This window comes from Monodelphis domestica, chromosome 2 (assembly GCF_027887165.1).
Source record: "Monodelphis domestica isolate mMonDom1 chromosome 2, mMonDom1.pri, whole genome shotgun sequence".
Lineage (NCBI taxonomy): Eukaryota > Metazoa > Chordata > Mammalia > Didelphimorphia > Didelphidae > Monodelphis > Monodelphis domestica.
In genome coordinates, this window is record NC_077228.1 from 339499673 (window position 1) to 339515471 (window position 15799).

At 37.1% G+C, this 15799-nt stretch overlaps 1 protein-coding gene across 5 annotated transcripts in view; it reads right to left on the reverse strand.

Annotated features, from left to right (window-relative positions):
• The window catches only part of CEP162 (centrosomal protein 162), a 118140-nt gene extending 105191 nt beyond the window's left edge, over positions 1 to 12949 (reverse strand). The window contains exons 1-2 of one of the 5 annotated variants that reach the window (XM_007484275.3): positions 12432 to 12949; positions 11061 to 11184 (exon numbers count right to left, since the gene is read on the reverse strand). In XM_007484275.3, the coding sequence (XP_007484337.2) occupies positions 11061 to 11120 (60 nt within the window). In that variant the 5' untranslated portion in view covers positions 11121 to 11184; positions 12432 to 12949. Of the gene's footprint in view, positions 1 to 11060; positions 11185 to 12431 lie in introns of those variants that run through there. The other 4 variants (XM_007484274.3, XM_007484273.3, XM_007484272.3 and 1 more) reach the window with 4 other exon arrangements.
• Between the last annotated feature and the right edge of the window lie 2850 nt (positions 12950 to 15799).

Genomic DNA, 15799 nt, shown 5'->3' on the forward strand with positions numbered 1-15799 from the left:
AAATGATACTTTAAAATATAAGTCTGAAGTTTGGGCATTATAAAAATGAAAGATAAAATGTATTAAAATCTAGCAAATATGACTTACTTCAATTGAATCACATTCTCCTTCTTTCCCTAACAGGTTTGGGTCAGTATGGGTCACAGGCAGAGCTTGAACCTAGGTCTTCTATCCACAACTTCTCAAACACATTAAATTCTAAATTCCTCAGTTTATTCAATTCCTTTGACTTAATTCTTTTCATTCTACCTTAGCTACACATAAACTCTTAAAGTAGCATCACCCACAAGGATTCCAAGTTGTATGTTAAAGAACTCTGAAATTCCTGCCTACTCAACCTTTTTTTCTTTTTTGCTCTCCCTACCCCTCACTCCTATTAAACCCAATTTTTACTCCTTGCCATGACCTCCAACAACTTTCAGTACTTTCCTAAATTATCCCGATTTTGGTTATATTGTCTTCCCTTCCCAAAACTGAACCTTTGGTGAATCAGTTCAATTCTACAGTATCTTCTAATCTCTTGACTTATTACTGAGCACACTTCATTAAACCCCAACCCTGAAAGAGTGACACTATCTTCCCCCTTAGCTTCTATTTATTCCCTACTGAATGAACTGGAAGAAGTAAAAGTGTATAGATTGGGTACAAATTTCTTATCTAACATAATCCTTACTGCCTTTTGTAAGCAAACAAACCTTCAATTCTCCCCCCTAATGGATTTCCCATCCCACTTACCATAGTGGCTATTCCAAACCTTTTAGCTGTTCAAGCTTCCCATACAATTTTTTCCCTCTACTCTTATGTTCTCACTTTGTTCTCCATTGAAAAAATTGAGGCCTCTCTTCTTTTCCACTCATTTCATTGTCCCTGACATAATCCCCAACTATGTTGTTCACTTCAGTTGCTGATGAAGGGTAATCCTTCTCCTTAACAAATTCAATCCCTATATACGCACTTTTCATCCCAGCTCCTCTTACCTTCTCCAATAGAATGCACTCCAATCATTTTCTCAATATAATTTTCAATCTCTATGCATGGGTTCTTTTCCTGATGCCCTCAAATATTCCCAAGTTTCCCCATTCTTAAAAACAAAACAAAAACCCTAATCTAAATCTACCATGTCCTATATCTCTCATCTCCTTCTCAATTCCTCTTCTTTTCTATCACTCCCATCTAAACCCTCTGCAATTTGGCGTTCCTCATCAATTAACTAAAATGTTCTTTCTAATGTTACTTATGACATCTTCATTGATAAATTTGTCTTTTCTCAATCTTCATACTTCTTGAGCTCTTGGTAGCTTCTGATGCTGTTCTTTTGATCTGATCCTGCATATTTTGATATATTTGATACTCTTTGGACTTGAGTAATACTCCTATTACCTGGTGCTCCTATCTGATCATTCATTTTCATTTGCTTATGCTGATTCTTCATTCATGTAATACATGGATATGCCCCAAAACTCCATCCAGGTTTTATTTCTCACTTTGTGATCCCATCAATTCTCATGGATTCAAGTCATCTCTATGCAGATAATACTAAGATCTATATCTCTAGACCAAATCTCTCTCTTGAGCTTTAAAGTCCTATTCACATACTTCCTTAGGGTCATCTTGAACTGAATGTCCTATAAGCATCTCAAACTCAAAATGTCTATATCAGAACTCTTTACCTTTCACTCTTTTTCTGCCATTCTTCTCTATTACTGTTAAAACCAACATCTTCTCTCCAGTCACTTAGAATCAAAACTTCAGTGTCATTCTTGACTTTTCACTCTTACATATCCTACACACTTAGTTAGTTGTAAATCTTGCCATTTCTTTCTCTTATGTTCTTTTCTTCACACTCAGATTGGCACTCCTCACTCTAATCTATCCTCTACTTAATTGAAAAAAAAAAAAAGATTTTTCTAAAGTGAAGGGCTAACCATATAGTCCCAGGATCCTTTTAGATCCTGACTCTGTCACCCAGCTCTTCTTTTCAGCTTTTGTCATCTGAAAATATGATGAGCATGCTATCTATTTCTTTAGTCAAGTCACTGATAAAAATGTTAAAGGATAGATTTCTAAGGTATTCCACTGGAAACCTAATGCAAACTGACACTGAACCATTAATAAATGCCATTTGAATCTAGTCATCTAACTAGTTCTGAATCTACTTAATTATATTGTCTTTTCAGCTTCTAAGAATAATATGAAATATTATAATAAATATCATATATTTATATGATATATACGTAAAATCTAGGTATACTTCATTCACAATATTCTCTTATTTTCTATATAAGTAATCTTGACAAGAAAAGAAAATGATACTAGTCTAATATCTGTTTTTGATGAAGTCATGCTGGCTCTTTGTAATCACTGATTCTCTTTCTAGAAGTTTGTCAATCATCCCTCTAATGATTTGTTCTACAATTTTACCAGGGATTAAAGTCAATCTCACTGACCTAGAGTATGCAACTCTCTTTTCTTCTCTTTTGAAAAACAAGAATAACATTTGCCCTTTTCCAGTTCTATGGTATCTCTATGACCTTTAAATGTCACTGATATTGGCTCAGTGATCCCATCTGCTCAGTTCTTTCTGTACTTGGGGATGGAAATCATCTGTTCCAGGTGACCTGAATTCACCAAGGACAGCTTGGAGCCCTCTTACTAGCTCCTTATTTATCTCTGACATGTCAACCTCTGTTTTTTGTTTTGTAATTTCTGGTGCAAAAGGTCATTCTTTTTGGCCAATAAAAAAATGCAAAATGAGAACTGAGCAGCTCTGTTTTTGCTCTGTTGTTAATCATATGATTAATGGTGTTAGCAAGGTAGTAGGATTAAAAAAATAGTCATTGCCATGTTTATATAGTTCTAACAAAAACTCAAATAGAAATGACAAGTGAAGTATCATTCAAAATCATGACAAAATGGATAGAGCACATAGGAAATAACTTATAAAGAAACATGTAAGATTTATTCAAATATAATAAAACTATCTTTACAGAAATAAAAAGAAATTTAAATCATTAAAGATAGACACTGCTCAAGGTTACGTCTTGTCTATATACTAAAAATCTTACTTCTACCTCTCAAAAGAGAACTTATATATATGGTACTACACCAATCAAGAAAAAAAGATTCAGAGTCTCAAGGAAAATATGAAAAAGGAAGACTAAAGGCAAAGTATTGCCATACCTGAAATCATATTATAAAGCAGGGATCATTAAAGCTATTTTCTACTAGTAGAAAAGCAAAAGCTGAGAAGACTAGATAAATAGGGAACAAAAGCAATCAAAACCAGTAGCCATGTACTCAATAAACCCCAAAACATAATTTAGGGGTGAAAGTGCTCCCTTTTTGGTAAGAACTACAAGGAAAATGGAAACACAGCCTGGCAGAAACTGGTTTTGGAGCATTATCTTATACCATAATAAGTTACAGATGGAAATAATGACAACAATAATAATTAGCATTTATAAAGTACTTTAAAGTTTGTAAAGTGTTTTACAAATATAATCTCATGTGTTTCCTCATAAGAACTCTGGGAGGTAGGAATTATTATTCCCACTTTATAGAAGAGGGAACTGAAGCATAAGTTGGTTAAGTGGCTTGCTTAGAGTCATACAGCTATAAATGTCAGAGGACAGATTTGAATTAAAGTTTTGCTGACTCCAGTTTCATCTCTTTGTCCATTGTATCACCGATCTGCCTCTGTATATGACTAAATATAAAAGTTTACATCATTTAAAAAAATAGAAGAAAATTAAATCAGATACTATCAAAACTATGGCTAGGGGGAGAATTTTTAGCCAAGTAACAGATAGAGGAGATAATAATATACCAGAATAAATAATTTTTCATGAATAGAATTAATAAAAATTTAAAGAAGAAAAATGAAAGATGGGTACATTCACATCAAATAGCACAAATAAATGCCTGATATTCAACAACTATATGGGAATTGACTACAATAAGGGACCATTTACAAATAAATAAGTGGTCAAAGGATGCAGTTTCCAAAATAAGAAAACTATAAATGACCACATGAAAACATGCTGCAAATGACTGTAAAAGAGAAATATAAATTAAAACAAAAATCCACCCCCAAAGGAGAATATTCAATAGGGGAAGGAATATAGGAAGACAAAAACAATCATTGCTGGTTAAGGTATGAAGGGGTACAGCCATTCTGGATATCAATTTGGAATTGTGCAAATAAAGTGACCCAACAGTTTGTACCCTTTGACTCAATTATTCCATTACTGAGCTTATATTTCACAGAAATTAGAAACTGAAATAAGCATCTATTATTTGCCAAAATGTCCCCAACAGCACTCTTTTGGTAGTAAAGAGCTGGAAACAAAGGTAAGTAACCATTGATGGAGGAATAGATAAAAGCCCTAAAGCATATGAATGGAATATTATCATCCGGTAAGAAATAACAAATGAGGAATTCAGAAAAACATGAGAAGATATGAATTAATGTAGGGAGGAAAAGAAGCAGATCCAAAAGAAAATATGTCCAGACTACAACATAAACAAAAAAGATCATTAAGAAGCATGGATTGAAGGAGGGGAAAAAATGAAAGAGAAAAATCACAATGGAAGCTTTAGGTTTGTTTCAGAAGGCAGATGGTTTCCCCTTAGGGTAGTTCTTCAAGCAAAGGCTAGATGACAATCCGCTAAACATGTTGGATGAACTGTTGTAGATGGTGCCTGAAGCCTCTGCCAACTCTGACATTCTTATTCTGTAACCCACTTGTGTGACTGAATAAGTAATAACCTCTAAGGGGCTCAATGATCTTGCTTATAAGGTGAGGAAGTAGGATAGTTCATATCTGAGATCACTTTCATCTCTAAATATTAAAATCTCATAATTTTCCAGGATAGCATAATAAGGGCTGTGTTTCTTCTTCCCAGCTATACGTATTATGACCACAACTAAGGCTGAATTTTGTAATACTGAACTTTGGCTCCTATCCTTCTAATCACTGGGAAGAATCAGTGTTAATCAGTTAATCAACATTAAATGGAAATAGTCAATTTGGAGAAAATGTATAAGGATATAAGGACAGGAATGACCTGTTTTTCAAACCATAATTTAGTACAATCATTTTGGAAAAGAGTTTAGTATTATATCAACAAAGGAAAAAACTAGGATGTCCATAAGCAAAATATATCAATAAAGTCTATTTAGGAAAAAAGAAAATGATGAGGTACCCTTAGAACCAACAATCTGGCTAGGCTTTCCCCAAGCAAAACAAAAGGACAGTCCATTTCTCCTTAGCATATTGTCTATCTTGCCTGGCCAATCTGGCAAATGTCAGGTCTAGATCATTCTCACCATCTTCTCCCTTTCTTTCTACATACTTGAATGAGGTTGGAGAAAATCATGAAACTTTGTTTGGGTCCACTCAGCTTGGCACTCACTGCTGCAAAACAATCCTTCTTTCTTCTTTCTAATTTATTCACTATACCATTGTTTTCCACAAGAAGTATTGAGAAGCATTTAATAAATATTTTTCTGCACACATATAATTTTTAAAAATTAGCAATTATTCTTTAAAAAGTGAGAACAAGTTCCAACTGTAGCTCTACCAAGTAGCAGTAGAACCATGGAAAAATCACTCTGGGGGCTCAGTTTATTTATAATAATCTCTAAGGCCTCTTCTAATATCTATGTAACATACCAGGCATATTAGCATTTGGGAAGTATGATTTTTGTATTAATATTGTACTACGAGACACATGGGTCAGAACTCTTGATGTTAAAGGGACAGTCCTAGGCACTAGCAAGGGAGGAGCAAATTCTTGGGTTGGACGTGGAGACAGCCATGCTGCCTCTGCTTGGAGCAAGGTCATTAACATAGGGAGGTTTGAATCAGGTCATTGCTGGCTTGGACTTCACTTACAAAAGTACACTCCACCTCTATGATCTTGTCATTGTCAATTGGACCAATGTAAAAACCCATGTCATGATACCTATACATTCCTAAGTATGTATATACTCAATAAATACCAGGGGACAAGCGCGGACTCCTCCCTTCGGCCCTTAGCCCTTCAGCCTTCACTGCCTCTCTCAATCTCATCTCTTACTGACCCCTCTCTTATCCTTACTGACTCCTCCTACTCTCTCTTACCAGCTCTCTCACCAGCTTTTACTCCCCATGTGTTTCTACTTCTGTCTTTGAGTCATTATTATTCTCCCATTTCCTTAGCCCCCTCTCCCCACCTCAGGTTATTCCCACAGATATATGTTATATGGGGTGCTCAGGGAGGAGTAGTATCTCTGGTATGGATGGCTTGTCGTGCCCTCCTAGGGCAGCTCTCCAGCCTCTGACCCCCACCTGACACCCAGCTCTCACTTGTGGCTCCCAGTAGCTGCTAGCATGCGGCAGCGGCCACACCCCGGGCAACGGCTTCCACAGGCTGGTAAACCTTGTGAGGGTAGCCATCGGGTCGCCGACCCCTGGTGAACCAGGGCTTTGCTCACCCAGCATGTGAAGACTGCTTCGGCCTAACAGACGGAAGAAATCAATAAGAAGGTTCAACGGCTGAGAGGGCGACGCAACAAGGCACTGTGGAGTGCTTAGGGCGTGTTGGAGCACAAAGGACAACACAGCCATCCAATGCAGCTGAGGAAGTCTCCAGATGTAACAACTTTTCGTGCCACTGGACCCAGGCTTCCAAGGCCGAGAGAGTGGGACTGTCTCTGTGCATAGACTTTTCCACTTAAATCTTCATGCACAAGTGTCTTTGTGCACAAAAACGCACAAAGACAATTGTCATGCTCAGTTACCGAAAGACTACTACTAGATGTTATAGGACTCACGTTGGGGGGGGGGGGGTTTCGCCATACCTCCCATTCTGGGTCTCTATAATCTATAAACATTAAGTAATCAATAGAAGTAAAAGCCTTAATGACTACATTTCTGAACCTTGCCTTTAATTATATATCCTGCCTTTCCTTCTTTAATATCCACATCACCATCATTCTGGGAGATTACTGTCCCTACCAGTGGAGGCTTCACCATTATGCCATCCATTCTTCTGTCACTTTAAATGAGCATAACCCAAAGTGATGTAAATTAAACAGGACCCAAACAAACACAATCATCTTTAGGTCTGCACTTCCTAGTGGCCAAAGTGGTAGGAAGCTGTAACCATCACCCAGGGAAGCAGTCTTAATGAAACTGTAATTTAGCAAGTGTCCCTGCAGGAGCTACGGCCTAAGTTGCTTCAAAAGTCACAGTTCCCAAAGATGTAGAAAATTTCTCACCCCCCAGGGCCCTTGGCACTGACAAATGGTTTAATATCAGAAATAAACCTCCTCCTTACTATTGGGAAGTGGGGGGAAAGAGGAGGAGAAGGAGAAGATAAAGAAAAGGGGAGGAGAAGGAGAAGATAAGGGGGGGGGAGACAGAGAGACAGAGACAGAGATAGAGAGAATGTGTGAAGAAAAGAGGGAAAGAAAGACAGATACAAATAAAAATGATGTAAGTTTATGGCCAATCAAATGCATCTGTATTTTAGAGCAGTGGCATCATACTCAAATAGAAACAGAGGTCACTAAGCTGTTCATATATGAGAATCCTTATGGGTCACATACTTAGTTTTTAAAATGTAATGTTATATTTTAATTCTTTTTAAGTTCATTTTTCAGGTAGGTAGGTGGTAGAATGAATAGAATTTAAGGCCTAGAGTAAAAAAACCTCATCTTCCTGATTTCAAATCTGGCCTCAGACACTCACTAGCTGTGTGACCCTGGACAAATCATTTAACCTCATTTCCCTCAGTTTTCTCATCTGTAAATTGAGCTGGGGAAGGAAATGGCAAGCCATCCTAGTATCTTGGCCAAGAAAATCCAGATGGGGTCACAAAGAGTCTGACAAGACTAAAAATGACTAAACAACAACATTCATTTTGTTAAATATTTCCAGATTACATTTTCATTTAATTTGGGCTGAATGACACCTTTTTTAAACTATTCTTTCTTCCCCTAAACCACCTGGACTGATAAAGATTCCTCCAGACTGAAATTGGATAAAAGATTAACTCAATAATCTTAGGGTTTACTCATCTAATTTTTAGTAATATTTACCAATTCATGAGTTTCATAAGAAATGTTGAGAACTTTTCAAAGTTATTTAGAAGTAACTTTAAAACACATGTAAAAGCAATTTGAAATTATATCCAGTTATAAAACTGTGTATACCCCTTAGAACCAATAATACCAATCCTGGGTCAGTTCTCTTTGTGTTGGCAAAGACTGGGAAATTGAGGGGATGCCTATCAACTGGGGAATGGCTAAACAAAATGTAGTATAAGATTCTGATGGAACACTACTTCAGTATAAGAAGTGATGAACAGGCTAATTTTTTAAAATGTGGAAACAATTGCATTGGATAATGAATAATGAAATGAGTAAAATGAAGAGAACATTATATACAGCTACAAATTTAATTCTTTCAGGTAAAGGAGGGGCTGAACATTTGTACCAACACCAATACTAACTACTGGGCAACAGCTAAAGATGGGTGGGTAATTCCAAAAGTCCCAGGAATAGCATCCTTATTATGGTCCCAGTTTGCAGCCCAGTACTTATAGTCATTAACCTGGAAAACAATCTTTGGGGAAATGGGACCTAGCAACTTCCCATGCAGGTGCTGAAGCTTCAGCTGTGTAAGTATTTACAACTAGGGAAGACCCTGAAAAGAAAGTTCTTATCACCAAACTGCTTAGCAATGCCAAATGGTTCAAAATTAGAAATGAACACGATTTTTTCAATGGAAATTATATAAAGAATGTGCATTATTTTCTGCTTTTCCACCACATTTACATCAAAAAATCAGTGGGCTTTTCTATCTGACTTGTAGTGGAAACCTTCTTTGTTGTATATGAGAATGTGAGCTTCTTGAGGGAAAGAATGGCCTTCCTTTTCTATTTCTACCTTGTGCTTAGAACATAGTAATCACTTAATAAATGCTTTTTAACTCATTCATTCCATTAAAAGAAAAATCTATTGTACAGTTACATTTTAGGAGTATGTAATTTCTTCTATAATCAATTAAACTATAATCACAACAAGTATGTGTATGTATACACCTTCACAACAGTTGAACACATACACACATATATGATAAAATGGAGATCATCTCAGAAAAGGCACTGAGATTAAGAAGGATTGGGAAAAGTTTCTTGTTGAAAACTAAAAAATAGAGATAAGGAGGGATAGATGTTATAACATGGGGACAGACAATGAAAATGCAGAGAATGGGGAGATATAGTACGCCTTATTCAAGGAACTGTAAAGAGCCTAGTGTCACTGAATGGATGAGCAAGTTGAAGGGAATAAGGATAAGAAGACTGGAAAGAAAGGAAGGGGCCAGGATATGAAGGACTTCATAATCCAGAGGATTTTATATTTGATCCAGAAGTCACTGGGGCTGAATAGGGAGATGACATGATCAGACCTGCCATTAAGGAAGATCACTCTGACAACTGAGTAGAGGATGATCTGAAATTGAGAGAGAATTGGCATATGGAGACCAACCAAAAGACTGTTCAAATAGTTCAGGATCATGGTAGTGTCAGAGGAAAGAAGGGAATAAAATTAAGTGAGAGAAATTGAAAAGGTAGAAATGACAAGACTTGATAGCTAATCATATAAGGGAGAGAGAGAGAGTGAAGAGTCAAGGATGACATCCAAGGTTGGGAGCCTGGGAGACTGAGAGGATGGTGGTGCCCTTAATAGTAACATGGAAGTCTAGATGGGAAAGGGTTGGGGGAAAGATAATGAATTCAGTTTTGGATATGGATTTGAGTTTAAGATATCTATGGGACATCTAGTTCAGGATGTCTAATAAGCAGTTAGAGTTGTGAAAATATAGGACAAGAAAGAGTTTAGAGGTAGAGAGTAGAACTGAGAATGATCTGAATAGAGATCATTCAATCCATGGAACAGAGAAAAAAAGCCCAGAACAGTGTAGGAGGAATACCCACAGTTAGTGGGCATAGCCTGGATCACTATCCAGGCAAAGAAGAGTAAGAAGACACAGTGTGACATGTAGCCTTGGAAGTCATGCTTCACTCTTATCTCACCCTTAATTCCTTACATCCAATCAGTCCCTAAGATCTAGCAATTTTACCTTCATATCTGTCCTTTCCTCTCCACTCACACAGTCATCATCCCATTCAGAGACTTTGAATCAATAATTTAATGAGCTGAGGAGCGATAGGGTTAGTTCCAGTACCTGAAGGTCAAACAATAAGGCTCTTGGCTTTTTAATAAACTGTAAGACAATTAAGAGGTTAAAATAGAACCTGGTGCAGAGGCACGATGGTCACTAGGTGAATCCCATAGAGTGGGATATGTAGTTCTCTGCCTCCTCAATCAGTTAGTCTCTTAGACATGGCTCTTCCCAACAAAGTTTGATATACTAGTGATAATAGCTGGTATAATTTAGTAATTTACATTCATTATTTATTTTAGGTCTCTACAATAACCCTCTGAAATATTGTAGAAGGAGTGCTAGGACAGGGCACTGTCATGAAAACATCAAAAGGAGATTATAAAGGAGATAAGGGTGATCAGCAGTATCAAACCTGGCAGAGAGGTCAATAAGGATAATTGAGAATATTAGTAAATGTTATCTGAATCAAAACATATAATTTTTCATGTAAATGGATTTATCTTGTATTTATAATGAATTCAAATACAGTTAGAAACCAAAGTTTAGAAAATAATAATTATTAGATCTGAAGGTGCATTAAAAGAAAATTTGATCCAACTTCTCTTTGAAGATATTTTCTCCAAGATTAAAGAATTTAACAAGGCCTAAAGTCTTCTGACCCTTAGCCCAGTATTCTTTGTACATCAAGATGCTCCTCAATAGATGATGACTACCTGAGCAGGAAGCATATTTAATCAAATTCAAGATAAAGTTATTCAGGCACTGAGGTAGGTAATATAGAAAGTACGAAGGGAGGAAGGGAAAAAAAAGAAGCATAAGACAGTCTCCTTCCTCAATTAGACTATGTTCCAGCTTATTAGTCTCTTAAAAATACAAACTTACCTCTTTCATAAATTGTTCGAATTCCTCATCTAGCTTTTCCTTTGAATATTGATGAGCCATAATTAGCAAGTAGTTTTCAACTCCCAAAGTAAATATTCACAAAATATTTACACAAATGGAAACACTAAATGAAAAAAGACAAACAGCTTTTGAGCCATTTTATATTTCTGAAAACATACATTGACAAGTTTTATCATGAACACATTTACAAAATGATAGAAGACAAAAAAAAAGGCACCATTCTTTTACAAATTTACTATTTATTCAAGTATTGACCATTCAATGCAATTTAAACAGTAATCAACTGAGTATTTCTAGTTCCCTGAGATATTTGGGGAATCGTTTCCAAGTTCACTTTTCTTAAACTCTTTCCAGCTTTTACTTCACTGTCCAGAATTTATTTAACACCTGAAACCCTTAATTTTTAAACATCAGTCATTAAAATGGATCCTCAATTTACACATAATTAGTGGGGAGGAAAAACAAACAAAAAAAACTCATAAGGTGCCTCTAAATATGCATTTTTTTAAAAAGAGCTATAAACTGTATATATACAAGGTCCTTCTACTAATTGTATAAGAAATAATTTTATGTTACCACATTTTCTAGACTTTTTATATAAAGACGAAGCCCTGCTGCAAAGGCTTCATTTAACAGGTTGTTAGGAAATTAGAAAGCATCAAAATTCAGATATATAACAGTTTTTTTTTTATTAAGTCTCTCAATGTATGTCTCTTTTCATTCATTCAATCTTCCTTATTTTAGGCATTTATTATGTGTAAAGTTTGATGCAAAGAGTTACTGGCAAAAATACAAAACTCTTACAAGGAGATAGTAAGTATATACATATAATTATATAGCATAATAATGTTATACATAGTAATAATGTTCTAAACTTTTAAAATAATACAGCAGCTAACAGTAGGTATGTTGATTTTAGTTTTCTTTGGTTCAATTAATCACTCACTATTACATAAATAATTGGAGAGGGGGCAGTTAGGTGGCTCAGTGGATTGAAAGGCAGGAATAGAAATGGGAGGTCTTGGGTTCAAATGTGTGACCTCGGGTACTGCCTAGCTCTGAGACCACGGACAAGTCACTTAACCCCAATTACCTAGCCATTACTGCCTTGGAAGCAATAAACGATATTATTCTAAGATAGAACATAAGGATTTTAAAAAAATAATTGGAGAAATCTAGCAAAACCTTGAAATCTAAGACCTACAGAGGATTGATCACTGCTAACTTATTCTAATTTTCTACCCTACTACTGAGTGGATTTTCAAAGACTGAGAAGTTTTTTCGGCCTCAAGATTCAAACACTGCTCAATTAGGCATGAAGGACAGAAAAGAAGAGGAAAGAGCTCTAACCTTTTCCAAATTCAGGAAGAAGACTTCATGCGAAGCAGACCAAGGCACTCATACACACACTGGATCTCATGGATTCCTTTCTGATATACACACACAACTGTTACTACACATACTCAGTTGCACACTTACATGTACCCCTATGCACTCTGGATTTCACGGTCGTACATACACACTCACTCACTCTCAAGGCTCATTTCTTCCAGGCTGCGGGACAAAGGATGGCCCTACACCCAGCACCCGTTCTGCTCGCTGCAACCCAGCACGCTTTGGGACTCGCTGACGGTTTCCTGGAAGTGGGAGAAGGAGGGACCAAGCGGAAGAGCTGAGGGCTAAGACCAGAGTCTAAAGCGGAGCCCAGGACAGGAGAGCTGCGTGGCAGCCGTTCCAAACACCCGAGTACTTCAGACAAGGGCAGGGGGATGCTCGCAATCTGGAAAGGACCAAGGAGCTGGGGACACCTGCCAGTCCAGAAGCATCAAGAAGCATTCCAAACCCCAGACCCAACAGTTACTAAGGAAACCGACTGGCGCCGAGGAATTCTAGAGGATCAGCTGACTAAATACGGTCACATGACACACGACTCCTCAGCGCGCCCTCCTGGTGGCTTAGTGGTTTCCGGAAACAGGAGAGTAGGGGATAACGTTTGAACCCTTGAAGAGTTCGCCCTCCAAGAGAGACTTTGATTCAGTAACTTAGTGGGCTGAGGAAAGGTAGGGCAGGTCAACCGATAAGGCGTTGGACTTTCTTAACAAATTGTGAGACAATTAAAGGATTAATTAAGAACCTGAGGCATGATGGTCTTTATAAACGAATTCCACTACCTCATGGGACATGTAGTTCTTATCCTCCCCGAACGGCGAGCTTGCTGGTCCTCTAGACATTGCTCTTCCTGAAAAGATGTGATGTATTAGTGATAACGGGAACTGATTTAGCAGTTTACATTCGTTATTTCAGTTGAATCCCTTAAACAATCCTGTGAAGTAAACTACAGATTTAAGCCTCTAGATTTTATTGCTAAAGGTCATTCAACAGTCCATTTACATTAATACAATGTTTAGTATGTTATAGGCATTGTGCTTAGTGTCACGGATGCAAAGAAAAACAAAACCAGAACTGTCCCTCAAGGAACTCACAATTTGATGGGGAGACAGCATTAAATAACTATATTACAAAATTTACTTTTCCTGATACATGAATAATCATTAAAAGGCATGTGCAAAGGGATAAGGGGGTAACCTTTGAAAAGGTGGGTCCATTTGGAACTAGGAGGGCAAGAGGAGAGGATAAGGGAGGATTTGGGGGAAAGGATGTGAATAAGAGAAGTATTGGGCAAAGGAAAATGGACATCTGAGGAGGGATATGGCAGGTAAAATGGAAGAGGGGGACAAGCAGTGAAGAGGAATAGTAGGTGGAAATGCACAGTAGTGACTATGACATTGAGTGTGAAGAAAATGGATAGCAAAAAAGATAAAAAATCAGGACTTGAGAACCTGTTGTTTACAGGCAGCACACGGAAAATGAGAGATAAAACAGAGTGCAGGTGAGGGGCTGGAGCAGAATATATTATTCCTCAGCTTCACATGCATGTTATGCCTACTTAATAAAGATTATTCTTTATTTTATAGGCATTGCATTTCTCAGGTATTCTTCCTCCTCGTAGAAAAGAAGGACCTATAGTCTCATAGGACTGTGCTCTTGGATTTGCTTCCCCTTGAGAGAGAGACCTGAATTCAATAGGGTTTGTGCCTCAGTTTACAATATACATATACCCACAAGCACATGTTGTTAAATGCAATTATCAAAAGGCATACATTGACCTCACTGACCTCAGGGTTAGTGAGGTTTTGTAATGTCTAATAAAATTACCACTCCTAGAGCCTTTAATTTGATCAGACTTTAACAAATTTAATCCCATCACTCCTCCCAGTTGCCACTTAGTCACATCCAGAGTATTTGGTCTCATCAAATGTTAGTCACTCTTCCTCCATGTTGTCCTTCCTGATTATTCTTCCCTCTTGAAGTTTATTTAAACCTGTTCCTTCCTCCTCAGAGTAGGCACACCAGGTACTCTACCACTGTCACGTGGTGACCTGGAACTGTAGTTCCTCCACCCTGATCAAAGACCCTTGTTGCTACTTCAGTAGTGCTCTTTATTTTCAAGTTGACAATATACGTATATGCATCAATAATATTCAAGGCACTGTGCTAGATCTTTATTCAACAAGTATTTCTATGTGACTACTATATGCACATCATAAAAGTGATTAAGAGATAAAAACAGCTGTAATAGAGTGTTCAAGTCTTTTATTCTCATTGGAAATTAGTTTCTTCTTTTGTGGGGGGAAAAATTCTTGTACTGACCTGCATCATCCTTTTGACTCTGAATATATATTTTTACAATCCTAAGTGTATGAGAGAAAAATTGATTACAAGAACCCCACACCATTCTGTGTGAGATACCAGTGCCCCACTCACTCAAATAAACAAAATCAGAGTTAGATGGTAAGAGTAAAAAGAAGCAGTTATTTATTCCCCTTCTTGAAAAAGAGCACTTCAGTGATGGACTGAGAAGTAACTGACTAGGCAGCAAGGAGTCAATTTGTACACAAGGCTCCTTTGCCTTTCTGTCAGTCTCCTGTGTTGTGGATTATAATTATTGGTGGGAGTTTGATAAAAGTTACAGAGATCAGTTTGATACACCACAAACACTTATTTATTTTAAGGGGAAGTTAAGATAGGAAATAAGAGGGAGGAAACTGAGATTATAGATCTAATATCTTAAAACTGTGCCTGTAATTAAATCCTATACTAAAATTCTAAGAAATCCTAAATATAAGATCTTCTTGCTTGACAAAGCAGACCTTACTAAAACTATGCTATTTAAAGTTATATTCTTTATCTATCTACTTAACTAATAAAATAAGCCTTCATCTTCTCCAACCTCCTTAAACCAGTATCTGATACCAACTGTCAGAAGTCAACTGTCAAACCCTCTTGACAGAGACACTGACACAGCCCCTGCTCTCTCAGAAGCCAGAGAGAAGAACCTCTTTTTTCTTAACTGATTCCTTCCTTTATAGTTGGTCTTTTAAAGAGACAGAAGGCAAGATCTGTCTGTTACTGCCTCTTAAGAGGGAGTTTCTTAATTTCACTCTGTCTTTTAAGAGCAGAATTTTTTATGTTAGAGGAAGCTTTATTAATCTAAAAACACCTCTCACCTATAAATCTTTGACTTATAAATCACAGCACCTGTGCTTCCAACCCAATTCAGGTGAGGCAAGGGAAGCAAGCAAGTTGCTCATTGTCCTTTCTGTCCTTCATCAGTCTCTCTCCCAAGCCTGTCCCAGAGTCCTCAACCAACAAAAAGG